This window comes from Centropristis striata, chromosome 24, assembly GCF_030273125.1.
Source record: "Centropristis striata isolate RG_2023a ecotype Rhode Island chromosome 24, C.striata_1.0, whole genome shotgun sequence".
In the NCBI taxonomy this organism is placed as follows: domain Eukaryota; kingdom Metazoa; phylum Chordata; class Actinopteri; order Perciformes; family Serranidae; genus Centropristis; species Centropristis striata.
Window position 1 is genome coordinate 18,073,738 of NC_081540.1, and position 15,607 is coordinate 18,089,344.

The 15,607-nt window shown below is 34.6% G+C and overlaps 1 protein-coding gene across 1 annotated transcript in view; it reads right to left on the reverse strand.

Annotated features, from left to right (window-relative positions):
- Positions 1–9,373, reverse strand: part of prkx (protein kinase X-linked) — a 56,684-nt gene extending 47,311 nt beyond the window's left edge. Inside the window, exon 1 of the mRNA XM_059327839.1 lies at positions 8,744–9,373. Coding sequence (XP_059183822.1) covers positions 8,744–8,891 — 148 coding nt within the window. The 5' untranslated portion in view covers positions 8,892–9,373. The remainder of the gene's footprint in view (positions 1–8,743) is intronic.
- Positions 9,374–15,607: the final 6,234 nt, after the last annotated feature.

A 15,607-nucleotide genomic window follows, 5' to 3' on the forward strand; every position in this document is an offset into this window, starting at 1 on the left:
TTATTTTGTGTGCTTGCTTGCAAAAGCAGCCTAATTGTAATTCCGTGGGCTTATTTTGTGTGCTTGCTTGCAAAAGCACACTAATTACTATTCACCGGGCTTGTGTATAATTTTGTGTGCTTGCTTGCAAAAGCACACTAACTACTATTCACCGAGCTTATGTCTTATTTTGTGTGCTTGCTTGCAAAAGCACACTAATTGTTATTCCGTGGGCTTATGTCTTCTTATTCTTCTGTTTCTTCCGTGTTGTTTTTCGGTCGACTACTCCTCCATGACTTTTCTAAAGGTTTCAGCAAACGGTTTTCAAATTATTCTGCAAAAACATGCCAAAAAATCACCCCAATGTTACCCTATGGAGAGGCTCGAGTGGATGACATCATCGCTAGAGTGGAGAGGGAAATTTTTTTTTTTTTTTAAATACATTTGGAAACTGAGCTCGAGGCCGCAGATACCACTCTACAGAAATAATTTATATAAAGAAACGTAGGAAAATTGGTCTTCTCACTCACATTTGTCTGCTAAAGCTGTCAGAGTCATAATTCTGGCGTAGGTAAATGTGTTGTTATATTAATAGATAGATTAATCAAAAAAAATAATCGTGAGGTGCAGCCCTACAAATATTCACTTATGTAATAAAACAGGACTCAATTGTTGATTGTTTACACAGAGCAGAGAGGAGAGGACAGGAGAGGTTGTAAATATGCAAATAGCTTAATATGTATAGCATGTGGAGAAAACGTTTAAATACTTTTTTTTTTTACAATATTCTAGACAATTGTGAGAAAAATGTCGTATCGATTTCAATTTATAAAAATTAATCAACTTGTGCTTTTTCTTATTTTTAAAATGTTTGTCATTATAACTGTCTTATTGTAATTTTTGAGTTGTTCCCACTTCTGGTTTTGATTGTGCTGATTAGATACACAGACATAGAACTACAGGACTTCCACATTGTAGTGAAATACAAGGCCATAGTGATTAAAATGTAACAGAGCTAATTGTAAAAACACCTTGAAAATCTTTGGGATTCAGAGTGTTAAGCAGAGGTATCATTATGCTTTGTTTTTATTGATTAACTCCACCAGGGAGGTGTTGTTTTTGTTTTGTTTGTTTGTCTGTCTGTTTGTCTGTCAGCAGGATTACAGTCAAACTTCCAGGCTGTTATTCATGAAACTCATGGGCATGAGCCAGGGAAGAACCCATTGTTAATTGATTTTGGTGCAGATCCAAATCACAAGAGCGTATCCACAACTTACTTTTGTTAATGTTGTGAGATAGGGCACGGCCTTAGAGAGGGTTAGTCTTTGAGTGCCATTCAAGTTTTGTTTTACTTTAAAAACTTGAAAACCTGACTGACTGTCACTGACAGCCGCTCTTCCACATTTTTTCTTCTCCCCAAGGGTAGGGAGGGTTACAAGCACCTGTCAAAGGTGCACTTCCAAAGCAGGCCATTTAAATAACTAAATAGGCAATGAAACTGTACAAAAAAGGCTCGGACAAAACCAGTGACTCTAAGGAGGTCATTGAAACACAGCATAATATAGAATGTTTGATGCACAACATATTGACACCCCTTCTAATGCACAACATGGGTCAAAAAAGACCCATATTCATTTCCCATGTTATTTAACACTGGCTGTTTGTTTCTGTGCTATATATTTTAATGACAACTTATTTTATGATTGAATATTCCAAGTATTCTTTAAATATCTTGTTTTTGATAACAACAGATCATTATTTCCATAATCGTACTTTATGAAGAAAAACAGTTTTTGTGTTATTACATAGCTTGCTAAGCTAACTACTTAGCCAAGAAGTTAGCTAAGTAGTTAGCTTAGCAAGCTACTAAACTCACTACTTAGCCAAGAAGTTAGCTAAGTAGTTAGCTTAGCAAGCTACTAAGCTCACTACTTTGCCAAGAAGTTAGCTAAGTAGTTAGCTTAGCAAGCTACTTAGCCAAGAAGTTAGCCAAGTAGTTAGTTTAGCCAAGAAGTTAGCAAAGTAGTTAGCTTAGTAAGCTACATAGCTAAATACTGAATGAATGAAGGAAAACATAAAATAGATGTATAATTATCAAAAACAAACTAATTGGGGAAAACCTGGAATACTGAATGAAGAAAATAATTTATTGCAAAGAAATAGAACATAAAAACTCAAACATATCGGGTCACTTTAGACCCATGTTGTGCATCAAAGGGTAAAGCATTGCAAGACTTGCAACAAATTGGATCTCTGATGTCATCTGCCCCTATTCTACCTCTAGACTCGTCAGGCCTGCTGACCAATCACTGCTCTTTATTCCATGTTCCCAGATCAAATCTAAAGGTGATCTAAAGGAGTATTCCATTGTTGGTCCTAAGTTGTGGAACAGCATTAGTTGGCAGTTATGAAAGTTTCCCAGTGGCGCATGATGCCAAAAACATTTCACTGGACAAAGGAAGTACGCACTAAAGGCTTCCACTGGCCACTGGCTTCCACTTCTGGTCTACCTTGACTAGACTCTCGGAATGTTATCAGACTGAACGGATCTCATTCTGAGAGTGAAATGAGTCATTTCATAGTCTGGTAGAATCTCTGTTAGAATGAGACAGTCACTGAAGGCTTTTATCAGATCCCTATATTCAGATTCCTGATACACGCCACAATAGCAGTGTCGTCCAAGTACTTCTGAATGTGGCAGGACTCAGAGTTGTATTTGAAGTCCGCTGTGTACAGTGTGAACAGGAATGGAGCCAGAACAGACCCTTGTGGAGCCCCTGTGCTGCTCATTAATGTCCCAGAAACACAGTTCCCCAACCTGACATACTGTGGTCTTCCTGTCAGGTAATCTGTGATCCAGGAGATGAAGGAAAGATCCACTCCCATCTCTGTGAGCTTGTTTTTGAGTTTGTGGGGCTGGATGGTGTTGAATGCGCTTGATTGATTTACAGACATTTCTTTCGCAGTGCAAGTCTCTTAACAAAAGTTTTTCTGGGCCCAATGGCATCATGTGACGGACCCGGAAATTATGATTCCAGAGAAGAATAGAGAAGTGGTTTTGTAGCATAAATTCAACGAAACTGCAACTTTTAGAACAGCAACCTTATTATGTCCTGCAACCGGTAGGGTTGCTACTTTTAGAAATGCTCCTGTGCGTATCATATGCACTGACATATGCATTGCACATAATTTGAAAGGGTAAAGTTGTGTTATTTGTATGCAGATTGAAGAGACCAGGTTGCTTAAAGTGACAGTTTGGATTTATTGAAGTGTAGTTATAGGAGGTACCTATCGCTAGTTTCGGTTTCAATCGAAAATGTTCAGTGTCTGTTAAGGCGTACACTATACTTAGGGTATTTTATCACTTTAATTTTCTGTCACACAGCTGGGAATTGCTGATATAATCCTTTAAAACACAAAGTGTTATTATTTCTTGTGTTTTATTGAGGAAAGAGTTGATTGATTTAGCCCTGTGTTTGCGTTCGTGTCTTATATGCAGTGTTTTCTCTTGGAACAGATGTTTTTCTCTTCTTTTTATGACGAGTCATAAAAGGGAGCACCCTAAGATCTTGTGCAATTGCATGATGTAGGTGTGACTCAAACTTTGGACAAGTCAAACAGTCATGACTCAGATCCTGAAGGGCAAGTCATTGCCTGAACATAGAAGTTGTCTGAAAATTTCCTCACTAACCGGCCAGTGGGCACACCTCCGACTTATGGAACATGACTTTAGGCGGTTTATGAACACTCATTCACTCATTCTTTCAGGATAATTACTGAACTGAAATCTGAAAATATAAACTGGCTCGCATGTTGGGGCTGTTTGAAATCCCACATTGTAAACTTTTCAGTGTAGATTAACAGTAATTAACTGGCAGCAGCTTCCCTTGCAAAGTGCTGTATTTTTACAGTTTCTTACTGTATTTTGTGTAACTTTTCAGTGTAAATTTACAGTAATTTCCTTTCTCTAATGCTCTATTTTTCTCCCAGATTGCAGTATACAGTTTGACAGTGTATGACATAAAAAGATTTCACTTTAAATTTCCATCTAAGGTGTACGGTGCATGGATTTGAAGAACTAACACTAAACAAAACGTTGCTTGGTGGCTAATTATGTGGTTTGGATTCACCAAACGTTAAACTAAACTTTAGACTTGAACTCTCTACATTGTACACACACGTCAGACACTCAAACATACTGAAAAAACATGAGAAATTACTCTCTCAGCCCTTTCAAAATTAAATACTATGTGTTCTGTGTGCTTTTTCCTAATTAAATCATATAACTGTACGTAATCAACATGGCTGATTTATGAAATGTGATTTTGAATGGCTAAAAATTGAGACAATAGCATGCCTGTGTTGCTTCCTCGTGCTGTGAGTGAGTTCAAATGTTAAAATTGTGATCTAAAATGTGTTTTGTTGAATGCAACACTGCATGGGAAAGTCACTGACTACATAGTAGGGCTGGGCAATATGGACCAAAAGTCATATCCAGATATATTTAGGCTGAATATCGATATACGATATATATCCTGATTTTTTTAAAACACAAAGTGAGAGCAAATGTTCAGTCAAAGTCAAATATGACATGTCACAAGTAGTTTTGTTGAAACCGTTTATTTAAGTGAACATAAATACTGTATAACAACAGGAGTACCTTTTTTTTTTTTTTTTTTTTTAAATCAAAGCTCCATAAAGTGCACATTTAAATAAAAAATATCTTCAATAAAAATAGCCTGTGAGATAAAATAGGCCAATCTTTTTCTGAAATTAATATATTTATATGAGAAAAGAATAACGAACATTACAAAAGAGCTAAATATGACAAACCCTAGTAAGGGAAGCTTTATTAAAAACCTATTTATTCTCGTTGGCATTCAGTCCCAGCTAGGCAAGAATCCTTGGCTTTTTTACTTTTATTCTTTTTTTTCCTTTTTAAATTTTGATGTATTTTAATAACTGTACAGCACTTTGGTCAACTGAGGTTGTTCTTTTAAATGTGCTCTATAAATAAACTTTGACTTGACTTGATTTAAATATAATGACAAAAAAATGTGAATATTTTTTATATATCGATATATATATCGCCCAGCCCTACTGACTACCTAGCGGCACTTTGTATACATTAGATGAGTGCCTCTCCTCTTTGTTCTCATCATAGCACAGGATGTTCACTTTTTCACAGGATTAATCTATGGGACAGATTATGATGGACAAAACCAGAAATCATGACAAGAATATTTAAAACTATGGAATAAGTGGATTAAATATGAGAATATAATAATAATATTACAGAATACAGCTCTGAGATGCTTGTTTCCCCCCTTTTTGTTATTTATGTATTGTATCTTTTTTTATGTACGTTTGTAGGTGCAGATGTATACTTAGAAATATGTAGGTAAGTATATGGGATAGCCCTGACTATGTACTAGGGCTGGGCAATATATCGATATAAAAGATATATAGATATATTTTTAAATGTGATATGGAATTAGACCATATCGCATATATATAGTTAAAAAAAATATATATATAAATGCTGCCCTTACTAGGGTTTGTCATATTAAGTTCTTTTAAAATGTTCATTATTCTTTTCTCATATATTTATTTCAGGAAAAGATTGGCCTATTTTATTTCATAGGCTATTTTTATTCAAGATATTTTTTTTATTTAAATGTGCACTTTATGGAGCTTTTTTTTTTCTTTCTAAAAGGTTTGACTGAACATTTGTTCTCACTTTGTGATAAAAAAAATATCAGGATATATATTGAATATCGATATTAAGCCTAAATATATGGGGATATGACTTTTGGTCCATATCGCCCAGCCCTAGTATATATGTATCTACATCATCATGACTCTAATCTACTCTTTCCAACCTTATTATTATTTCTTATGCTTTTAAATCCCTTATTGTTGATTTGAATTTTATATTTGTTAGTTCCTCACTATAAAACATATACATTTGCAGGAATGCCACAAGTATGAAGAACATGATATGTACATCTTTGGGTTTTTCATGGTTGGTTGGATAAAACAACTTGGGCTCTGGGAAATTATAAAGTGGAACCCTAACTATTCTTTAATATCTCATAGGCCAAATGATTACACAATCAATCAAGTAAACACTCTGCAGATTATTCTATAATGAAAATGATCATCAGTTGCAGCCCTGCTTGACAGTTTTTAATATGATTACTAGTATTGAGGTTCAAAGGGAGAGGAGATTAGGGACAAGTGAAAATATATGAGTTTTGAGTTTATTGTCACAATGTTGACTTCTAACTGAGATGCATTTTCCCCACATGGTGTACAATATTGTATGACGAAATGCATATACTGTAAAACTTTCAGTGTAAATCTACAGTAACTAACTCACCTGCAAAATACTGGATTTTCCCCCCCAAAGCTTCTTCCTGTATTTTGGAAATACAGTGTATTGCTAGAACTATTTTGCAGGATATTACTGTATTCTTGTAAATTTACAACACAATATTCTTCACAGTTTTGTCTGTAATTTTTTAATTTAATGTGCACTTTATGGAGCTTTGATTTAAAATAAAAAAGGTGCTACTGTTGTTATACAGTATTTATGTTCACTTAAATAAAAAAGTTTCAATAAACTACTTCGACATGTTATATTCTCACTTTGCGATGAAAATATCGGGATATATATCGTATATCGATATTCAGTCTAAATATATCGGGATATGACCTTTGGTCCATATCGCCCAGCCCTACTACCTATCTTTCGGAGTTTTAAAGTGCGCTACAAGGTTCGATTTTCCAATAATATTCAAATAGTTTACAACGAATATCAATGTTCAATGTGTATGTGCTGGATGGTGTGGTACCTTATGAAAAGTAAGTGTTTTATGGAGTTGCAGACGTTGCAGTGTTGTATGTAATGTACGAATACATACTTCCTACGGGCACTGCACTAGTCTCTACTAAATTTACAATAAACTCCTGTAAATAATGCATTGCAATATACAGTATGACAGTAAACATTTACAGTACACTGCAGGACTTTTCAGTCTACATTAACAGTAAATTCCTGTAAATAATAGCATTCTCTTAAAGTGCTGAAATCAAGTATGACACTGCACGGTAATGTTTGTCGTGGTGTTCCACAAGGTTCTGTATTTGGACCAGTTTTATTCACACTCTCCATGCTTCCTTTAGGAAATTTTTAGAGCTGTAATCACATGTTTTTCTCCCGGGTTGCATTGCTCCTTGACTGAACATTTGCTCTAAATTTGCGATAAAAATATCGGGATATAAATCGTATATCGATATTCAGCCTAAATATATCGGGATATGACTTTTGGTCCATATTGCCCAGCCCTAGTACGAATACATACTTCCTACGCGCACTGCACTAGTCTCTACTAAATTTACAATAAAGTCCTGTAAATAATGCATTGCAGTATACAGTATGACACTGTATGACATCAATACAGCAGATTACTGTTGGTATTTTACTGTAAATTTATGTATCGACATAAAAGATATATCAATATATTTTTAAATGTGATATGGAATTAGACCATATCGCATATATCGATAGTCAAAAAAAAATCTTTATTTATAAATGGTGACCTTACTAGAGTTTGTCGTATTTAGTTCTTTTGTAACTTCTCTCATATAAATATATTTATTTCAGAAGATTGTCCTATTTTATTTCATAGGCTATTTTTATTTAAGATGCTTTTATTTATTTAAATGTGCACTTTATTGAGCTTTGATTTTTTTTTTGTCACATTTGACTTTGGCGATAAAAATATCAGGATATATATCGTATATCAATATTCAGCCTAAATATATCGGGATATGACTTTTGGTCCATATTGCCCAGCCCTAAGTATGACACTGTATGACATCAATGCAGCAGATTATTGTTGATATTTCCCTGTAAATTTACATCTAAGGTTTATGGTGTGATCTTTTCGCATACTTTTCCATCTGTCCATCTATCAATATAGTTAAAAAAATGTTTTTCTTTGTATATAAATGGTGCCCTTACCAGAGTTTGTCATATTTAGTTCTTTTGTAACTTCTCTCATATGAATATATTTATTTCAGAAAAATATTGTCCTATTTTATTTTTTTAATAGGCTATTTTTATTTAAGATTTTTTTTTTTATTTAAATGTGCACATTATGGAGCTTTGTAAAATAAACGGTTTCAATAAAACTACTTGCGACATGTCATATTTGACTTTGGCGATAAAAATATCAGGATATATATTGTATATCAATACAATATTCTTCACAGTTTTGTCTGTAATTTTTTAATTTAATGTGCACTTTATGACACTGCACGGTAATGTTTGTCGTGGTGTTCCACAAGGTTCTGTATTTGGACCAGTTTTATTCACACTCTCCATGCTTCCTTTAGGAAATTTTTAGAGCTGTAATCACATGTTTTTCTCCCGGGTTGCATTGCTCCTTGACTGAACATTTGCTCTAAATTTGCGATAAAAATATCGGGATATAAATCGTATATCGATATTCAGCCTAAATATATCGGGATATGACTTTCGGTCCATATCGCCCAGCCCTAAGTATGACACTGTATGACATCAATACAGCAGATTGTTGTTGATATTTCACTGTAAATTAACATCTAAGGTTTATGGTGTAATCAATTTGCATACTTTTCTATCAGTCCTGGAGTTTGGGACTAACTATGCAGCCACTTGAGACAACAGGATCATGTGTGGGACATGTCATGGGACATGTCTCCCATGTCTACTCACCAACTGTAGCAATGGTCTCCAGGTCATCTAGGCAGTATATCCTGTTATTTGGTGGTGCTTCTCCAGCTGAACTGCTGGCGTTACTTCTACTTTCTTTCAGGGAGTTGGTCTCACTGTTGACTCCAACCTTTGCTTTGGAGGACGCCATGTCTTATTTTCGGGGGCGAGCTGACTATTAGGGTTTATAATAAGAAGTATCCAGTGGGACAGTTGATATCATACATGTCTGGAGGCAAAGGCTCCTCTCAGTCCATCTTCTTTGTCTCGCTGTGGCAGTGCGGGGACACCTTCCACACCGGACAAGTAGCCAGAAATACTAACAAACGTTTATGCTAACAAGTTAAGCTAATTAACAGTCAATATGAATAAACACCGGCATGACTGAGACAAAGAAGCTGGTGGCAGACAGGTGCACTGGCATGTAGCGTTAGCAGCTAATATCCATAGTGAGCTAACACTGAGGTCTGAAACAGAGGGTCCCAAATAAGGTCTGCCCGTCCGGAATGTAAGAGACTTCTAAACCGTCATTAACTAGACGGATCCCGGCTCTTTTTTAAACCAACTTTACTCCCTGTCTCCATTATTTACCCAGCTACAACAACAGACCTCACCCAGCGGCTCTCCACTGTCCACATCGACCAGGAAGAGTAACGGTGGCCCAATCATTTCCGGTCAGGATTTCCAAAATAAAACATTTTACCAGAAAGCGAAGTCCCCATTGTCTTTATTGCCAATGGCTTAGTTTTATTTGTTAATACCTTGTTAATATTTTGACTTTATTCTCAGGATTTTGTCAAAATAAAATTCAGAATGCTGACTTTAAAGTCGAAATTAAAGTCAGAAAATTTACTTTAAAGTCAAAATTAAAGTCAGAATTCTGACTTTAAAGTCAAAATGATGAGAAAAAAACTCTGAGAATAACGTCAGAATTTTGACTTTAAATGTCAAACATGAAACACTTGAAAATAATATTTAAGTTCTGACTTTATACTCAGAATTCTGACTGTTATTTTGACTTTAAAATCAGAATTCTGAGGGGAAAAAAGGCAGAATTCTGACTTTAAAGTCAAATTTCTGAGGAAAAAAAGTCAGAATTCTGAGAATAAAGTCAGAAATCAAATATTTTTCATAATAATACATGATAGAAATATAATAAAACATTTTAACAGAAAGCAAAGTCCCCATTGTCATTATTGTCAATGGTATTGTTTCATTTGTTAATACCTGTGCTGGACACCAAAATCAGTTAACAATGTCGCTCTAACAAAGTAATTAAACAAGCATTTTTTTTTTTTTTTTTAACTTACACATGTGTTTTGTTCAGCTTCCTGTTTGTTCCAGCTGACTGTGTGCAGCTTGACACAGCTGGAAGACAGCAGCTGCATGTTGACGAAATGTGGCCAATGAGAAGGAAGCTGAGCCGGGATATCAACCAATGAAATGACAGGAAGGGTGTGGTGACGAGGCAGGTACAGTTGGCAAGTAAAAGTAGCAATAGTGTTAAGTACGGAAGAGGATTAGGGCCACACAGGAAAAAATATTTGAATACTGACTTTATTCTCAGAATTCTAAGAATGAAGTCAGAAATATGAGAATATAGTCAGAATTATGAAAATAAAGTAAGAATTCTAAGAATAAAGTTAGAATTATGAGAATATAGTCAGAATTCTCAGAATAAAGTCAAAATTCTAAGAATAAAGTTAAATATGAGAATATAGTCAGAGTAATGAGAATATAGTCTGAATTCTAAGAATAAACTTAGAATTCTGAGAATAAAGTCAGAATCCTAACTTTTATTCTCAGAATTCTAAATTTTAAGTCAGAATTCTGATAGAGAGGAACTTCAATAAAAATAATAAATAGAATACAATCAGTATAAACTAGAAATGTGGTACCAACAATTTACAATTTAAACAAGTAGAAATATAGAAAAAGTATTAACAATTTAGATATGTAGAAATATAAAAAGTGTTTAAATTTAAACAAAAAGAAGTTATTACAGAAGTTATTACACATATAAATTAAATTAAAAAGTAACCCTGAGTAAGAAATATTGTACAGTGTTTATAGTGCAGTGATTATCAATGTTTGGTGTGTGTGTGTCAAGTCAAATGTATTTTTTTTTTTAAAAACTACCAAAATGCACTTAAAATTATTTTTTATTTAGAATATAACTGGATTTAAAGTAACTTCCGTATAATATTTCATATGTGATTAAATCAAACAATCTAATGTAAACATATTCTTGTCACTATAAAATCAAAAATGCTAATTTATTCAGTCCACCTGTTCATCCAGCATATCAGTCTGGAGAAACATTTTATTTTTTTCAGTATTGATTTTAAGATTATTTTACTGGTTCATATATCTCTTAATGTCTTAGTCCAGCCTATTTATCTGATTGACTTTTATCCTATGAACCCTGGAGGACCCTCAGGTCTTCTGGCCTTTTAATAAAACCAAAAGTTAGAACTAAAACCCACGGTGAGGCGTCGTTTTCTCAATGTGGTCCACGTTTGTGGAACAGACCTGAAGACCTGAGGCCCTCAGAGACTGTTCATAGTTTTAAGAGCAAACTGAAGACTCATCTTTTTAATGCATCTTAAGCATCTTAGTGTTATAACATCTTCTTTTTATTTATTTATTTGCTACTATTTATTAGTCTATTTCTCTCTCTCTCTATCTATCTATCTATCTATCTATCTATCTATCTATCTATCTATCTATCTATCTATCTATATATATATATATATATATATATATCATGCTCTATTTCTTCATTATTTTTTCATTGTTTTATCTTTTTAATCCAGCTTTTTATTTATTTTATTTTTTATTATTATTATTATTATTATTTATATATATTTTTTTTCTTTTCTACTTTCCATTGTTATTATTAACTTTAACTTTTTTATTTTTTATTTTTTTTATTATTATATCTTTTTATCTCATTTTATTTTATCTTATCTTATTTTATTTTTTATCTAATTAATTTCTAACCTGCCTCCAGTGTTTCCTCACTGCTCCATGTTGAGATGTTTGCTTGTTTCTATGCTTCGTTATCTTTTTATTATTATTATTTTCTCCTTTTTTATGTAAAGCGCTTTGTGTTGCATCTCTCTTGTATGAAAAGTGCTATACAAGTAAAGTCTGATTGATTGATTGATTGATTGATTTAAAAAAAGTTATACGCAACCATGACATTGCCACTAAATTTGGTATTCATACATGTATGATCTCATATACAATGATCTTCTTTATATTTGGTGACTCAACCCAGCTGGTGTCTTTGTGAGGCAGGTAGTGAAGAGGATTCCTCTGAGCTTCTTCAGGGAAAACAGCTGCTGCTGCTGGAAACAAGGCCAATGATAGTTTTTGAGGAAACCAAAACAGTAATATAACCCCAAAACTACAGACCAGCTATTCTCAACCTTGGGGTCCAGACCCCAATTGGGGTCGCGAGATGATTTCTGGGGGTCCCCAAATCATTTTGTAAGTCAGCTCTGTCTCCACTGTGTTAAATGTTCATGTGTTAATGTGTTTTAGTCTTTTTGGTCATTTAATTTTTTTTTTTACTTTAACTTTTTTTGGTTATTTTGTGGGGGTTTTTAGTCATTTTGTTTCTTTTTCTGTCATTTTGTGTCTTTGTTGGTCATTTTGTATCTTTTTGGGTTATTTTGTGTATTTTTTTGGTTATTTTGCGGGGGGGTTTAGTCATTTTGTGTCTTTTTTGGTTATTTAATGTCTTTTTTTGGTCATTTTGTGGGGGTTTTTAGTCACTTTGTGTCTTTGTTGGTCATTTGGTGTCTTTTTTGGTTATTTTGTGTCTTTTTTGGTTATTTTGTGGGGGGTTTTTAGTCATTTTGTGTCTTTTTTTTGTCATTTTGTGTCTTTGTTGGTCATTTGGTGTCTTTTTTGGTTATTTTGTGTCTTTTTTTGTCATTTTGTGTTTTTGTTGGTCATTTGGTGTCTTTTTTGGTTATTTTGTGTCTTTTTTGTTTTTTTGTGAGGGTTTTTTAGTCATTTTGTATCTTTTTCGGTAATTTTGTGTCTTTTTTGGTCATTGTGTGTCTTTTCTGGTCATTTTGTGTCTTTTTTTGATCATTTTGTGGTCAATTTGATTTTTTGGGGGGGTAATTTTGTGTCTTTTCTGACAAATCCCAAAGTATCAAGTTCTTACTTTCCAAGGAGTCTCTGGCTTGAAGCTGACTAACATGCATGTTAAATTGGGGGTCACAACTCAAAAAGGTAGAGAACTACTGCTATAGACTATAAAGTTGTGTGGAACTGCAGCATTGATGATAATTCTCTGTATGTTTGACTAGAGGAGCACATTAATACACCGTAAACCTTAGATCTAAATTTAAGGTTACATCTAAGGAAATAAGCTCTGTGGCAAACACACGTTTCTGATGCCTAGGTGTTTTATTCAGCAGGATAATTTTAACAAATTAACCACTTTTATTATGTTTGAATCATTATTGCAGCCGGTGTAGGGACCAGATGGGCTTGGGGTCCTTCGTCTGTTGATTGCATCAATAGACTGTATATAAATAATGGACGTAGTCACAGTGACGTCACTCATTGGTTTGTGGCCTTCCGGCAGAGAGGAAACAGCTAATCAAACATGCGAGTTAAATGTACGATACGTCAGAACTTATTTGGAAAAAGCGCTTTCATCTCCCATTTTGCGCATTAACTATTTTTTGAAAAAGACAAAAACCACCTCAAGCGAGCAAAAAACTTTGCTCATTTTTGAAACTTTAAGATCATTTTGATGTTTCTGTCATAGACTGTATATAAATAATGGACGTAGTCACCGTGATATCACCCATTGGTTTGTGGCCCATTGGAAGCATCCACTTCAGCATTACAGTCGTCGCCATCTTGTGTCGCCATCTTGTTTCCGATACGGGGAGCAGACCATATTTGGACTGTAAAGGAGCAAGAGGGATCTGATCACTGACTACAGCCTCTCTACACCTCAACCTGACTGAGAGAAGCTGCTGCTAATTCATGTTAGCATTAGCTGTAGCATTAACTGGGGTTTTGGCTAGCAAAAAATAAAAACAAAATGTACGTTACTTACCTCAGAAAACTGAACAGCGACTCCTTGGAGTGTCTGTTAGTCCAACCAAACGCTGAACAAGACATTTTTACTGAACAAAACGTTCAAATAAACTGTCATTAAGTGAAAATACAGTGAAAGGGTCAAAGTTATGAGACCAAACCGCTAAACGTCCTTTTTATATCTATATTACATTATATATAACTTTATTGACACGTTGCCGTGGATACGCATTGTTCTGTTTCTCTCCTGATGATGGCTCACCTTGTTAGTGACCTGTCAATCAAAGGTAGGCAATCAAGTGAGAAGTTTTCTCATTTTGCATTGAAATGAATGGACAGAAATGTTTATGCAGCCACTTAGCGCCCTCTGCTGGAATTTTCAGTTGTGTCTTTTTTAGTCATTTTGTCTCTTCTGTGTCTTTTTTGGTCATTTTGTGTCTTTTTGGGTCATTTTGTGTATTTTTTTTAGTCATCTTGTGTCTTCCGTGTCTTTTTTTTTGTCATTTTGTGTATTTTTTGGTCATTTTGTGCCTTTCTTGGTCATTTTGTGTCTTCTGTGTCTTTTTTTGTCATTTTGTGTATTTTTTTGGTCATTTTGTGTCTTTTTTTGTCATTTAGTCCAACATAAAATGTGATTTTTAATCTTTTTTTTAATTTCAAATATCAATCAATCAATAAAGAATTTTAAATGTTGCAAATGTGAACAAAGGTTGCAAATCTAACATATAAAAGGGTTCCATCCAGTTCTATCATTTTATCCTAAATCTATTTGAGCTTGTCTCCAGTTTTACTTGGTATATCATCATCAAACTGAAACTGGCCTCATGGAGTTTACAGCCAGAACTTTAGAGGTAAATTTACAGTAGGGCTCCACGCTGCTTTGTTTTCTAGTCTGGATGTGATGAAGAAGTCTGGATTTGGTACTTTTGGAGACTGCAGAGGGTAAAGTGTGTCCTTTAAATAGCCTGTAGGCTATATTTGGATAGAGGGTTGAAGGTGTAGGGGGTAGCGGGTGGGGTTACAACTGTCCCACTAACATAAACTTAAAATAATCCATCCTGAGTCAGCTGCCCTCACTTCACTTCTTACAGTCAGACTAAGCAGACGAGAAGTGAAGTCCTAGTTTATTCATTTAAATATGTCTTGAGGTGTCGCAGCTCTGCTTGCTTTGAAGTCCTGTCTGTCCTACAAATTTGTATTTTACACGGACATAACTCTCCTTTAGTATGGCATTTATCCTCCTCTGGACTAAATAAATCAGCACAATTCTGCATATCAGAGCTATTTAAAAGGCATAGGATGTGTAATACAAGCACATCAATTTTAATCAAACATAATTCCGATTTCCTGATTTGCACATTCAGCGAGTGATTCATAGTTTTAAAGTTTTCGGACCGCATTAGCAATGCAAAGCAGAGCGGCTGCGATTAGTATTCATGCTGCGCTCTGGGTTTTTTTTGTCAGACTGTCTGCTGCATGGATGGAATAAAGATGCGTTTGATTTAGACAGAGGTGGCCTAACATTTGCACTTGCGTCCTCAAGCTGTGAAACTATTTGGCACTCCACTATGATACCAGCGCTCCTCTGAAGCTGTCTGTCAAACACAGAGAAAAGCACACAGGCTTTAAATAGGATTTCAGTCTCAAAGATAAGGTTGTGTGGAGTGCTTGTGATTCCCCCGATGTGATTGAAAGCGTTATCTTGATGAGTGAGACTTTAAGTAATTATGTTAACAAAGAATGTGTTCAGTGATATCAGCTAATGATCTGCTATCGTGGACCAAGTTTATTAAA